The sequence below is a fragment of the Zonotrichia leucophrys genome, unplaced genomic scaffold, assembly GCF_028769735.1.
Source record: "Zonotrichia leucophrys gambelii isolate GWCS_2022_RI unplaced genomic scaffold, RI_Zleu_2.0 Scaffold_776_23184, whole genome shotgun sequence".
NCBI classification, from domain to species: domain Eukaryota; kingdom Metazoa; phylum Chordata; class Aves; order Passeriformes; family Passerellidae; genus Zonotrichia; species Zonotrichia leucophrys.
Window position 1 is genome coordinate 8,248 of NW_026992981.1, and position 2,486 is coordinate 10,733.

At 49.2% G+C, this 2,486-nt stretch overlaps 1 protein-coding gene across 1 annotated transcript; it reads right to left on the bottom strand.

Annotated features, from left to right (window-relative positions):
• Positions 1-1,192: 1,192 nt before the first annotated feature.
• LOC135441976 (olfactory receptor 14A16-like) lies at positions 1,193-2,125 on the bottom strand. Its single transcript, XM_064701524.1, has one exon. It carries the CDS (start codon positions 2,123-2,125, stop codon positions 1,193-1,195), a length of 933 nt encoding a protein of 310 aa, XP_064557594.1.
• Positions 2,126-2,486: the final 361 nt, after the last annotated feature.

Sequence of the window (2,486 nt, forward strand, 5' to 3'; positions counted from 1 at the left end):
CCTCCATTCTGGTGGCAGCAGTTGCTCCGGGTCAGACCTCTGTACCCATGGAATAAACATCTAGCAACCCTCCAGCAGAATCCACTCCTTTATCTCTTCACCATCGCCAGATGCTCTCTCCTGAGGTAAACGGAGTCCTGACAAGCCTGGACTTGCGCCTGTGCCCCGCTGCACTCTCCAGCAGCCAAGGTATCTCTGGGGTAAAACACCACAGTGCTGCCTTTGGCCCAGCAGCGAGGGTCAGAACTGGCCCAGGCACCATCTAACTGGTTATATTGGGATTCATATTCCAATACTACAGGCTGGGGACAGAGTGGCTGGACAGCGGCCAGGCAGAAAGGGACCTGGGGGCACTGATGGACAGCAGGCTGGACATGAGCCAGCAGTGTGCTTAGGTGGGCAAGAAGGCCAATGGCTCCTGGCCTGGATCAGGAATGGTGTGGCCAGCAGGAGCAGAGTTGCTGTGCCACCCATGACATGCCCCCAGCTCTGCACACACACTTTGCTGCTGCAGCTGCAGAGAAGGCAGCAAAAGGGGAATTGCCAGGGAAGACATTGCTTGGAGATGCTTTAAGTCTCTTAAAACCACTGAGAGCAGAGGCCCTCATGGACACACTCTGGGGCCACAGCAAATGTGGAGAAAAACAAAATGAAATATGGCTCAAACAATGCCATTTGTTCTAATATTAAAAGATTAAGAAAAAGGAAAGGAAAGAACAAATCAAATACTAAACCCAAGTGTCACAGATATATTTTTATGAAAATCCTGTCTTAGGATTTTTTCATCCTGAGAAGCTGAGAGGCTCTAGGAACAAAAAGTAAACAATGGTTATCTGCTGCTGTGGAATGTATCAGGTGGATTTTTGATTGGCCCATCTGGGATGTTTATAATTAATGGCCAATCAAGACTGAGCTATCTCAGAGAGAGTCCAAGACAGCTGCCTTTTGTTATCATTATTTTCTATTTTATTCTTAGCTTAGCTAGTCTTCTGAGATGAAGCTTTTCCTTCTATTCTTTTAGTATAGTTTTAATGTAATATATATATCAGAAAATAATAAATCAAGCTTTCTGAAATACAGAGTCAGATCTACGTCTCTTCCCTCACCTGAAAACCCCTGTGAGCACTGTCACACCCAAGTATTATCAAAGACGAAATTTATTACAAATAACTTGTAGAAACTGGCAAGAAGTTTAGTGTTCCTGAAGCCATCCAGTCGTCATTGACCACACTGCAGCCTTAAGCTCCTGGTTCCTGAGGCTGTAGATGAGGGGGTTCACGGCTGGAGGCACCACCGAGTACAGAACTGACAGAGGCAGATCAAGGGATGGGGAGGAGATGGAGGAGGGCTTCAGGTGAGCAAACATGATAGTGCTGAGGAACAGGGAGACCACAGCCAGATGAGGGAGGCAGGTGGAAAAGGCTTTGTGCTGTCCCTGCTCAGAGGGGATCCTCAGCACAGCCCTGAAGATCTGCAAATAGGAGAAAACAATGAACACAAAACAGCCAGAAACAACACAGACAGCGAGAGCAATAGGCCCAAGTTCCCTGAGGTAGGATTTGGAGCAGGAGAGCTTGAGGATCTGAGGCACCTCACAGAAGAACTGGCCAAGGACATTGCCATGGCACAGGGGCAGGGAAAATGTATTGGCTGTGTGCAGCAGAGCATTGAGAAAGGCACTGGCCCAGGCAGCTGCTGCCATGTGGGCACAAGCTCTGCTGCCCAAGAGGGTCCCGTAGTGCAGGGGTTTGCAGATGGACACGTAGCGGTCGTAGCACATGATGGTCAGGAGGGAAAATTCTGCTCCCGCAAAGAAGAGAAATAGGAAAACCTGTGCAGCACATCCTGAGTAGGAGATGTCCCTGGTGTCCCAGAGGGAATTGTGCATGGCTTTGGGGACAGTGGTGCAGATGGAGCCCAGGTCGCTGAGGGCCAGGTTGAGCAGGAAGAAGAACATGGGTGTGTGCAGGTGGTGGCCGCAGGCTATGGCGCTGATGATGAGGCCGTTGCCCAGGAGGGCAGCCAGGGAGATGCCCAGCAAGAGGCAGAAGTGCAGGAGCTGCAGCTGCCTTGTGTCTGCCAGTGCCAGCAGGAGGAAGTGCCTGATGGAGCTGCTGTTAGACATTCCTTCACTCTGGTCATAGTAGACTGTTGAAAGAAGACATTGACAAGCTGGGACAGATTTCCTTTTTGATTTCAGGTTTCTGGTCCTTCTGCGTTACTGCTTTATCTTCAGCATTGCACTCAGCCTGAATACTGGGGAGACCTGAGGGAAAACAGGGCTCCCTATGCCGCAGGGCAGTCAGACCTGCTGGAACCACACAGGTGCCCTTTGTTCATTTAACCTCTCTCTATTTCACCATGATCACAATTAAATGTTTTTTGAAAAATAAAGTGGACTTTTGAAATTCTCAAGTTTAAAAATTGTTTTCGCCAAACGCTTCTCTATTTCCCTATGCACATGAGCAGGGAGGGACACCAAGGAT

Excerpts from the sequence above, each read along its gene's own strand:
- LOC135441976 (XM_064701524.1), bottom strand. The coding sequence starts at position 2,125 with ATGTCTAACAGCAGCTCCATCAGGCACTTCCTCCTGCTGGCACTGGCA.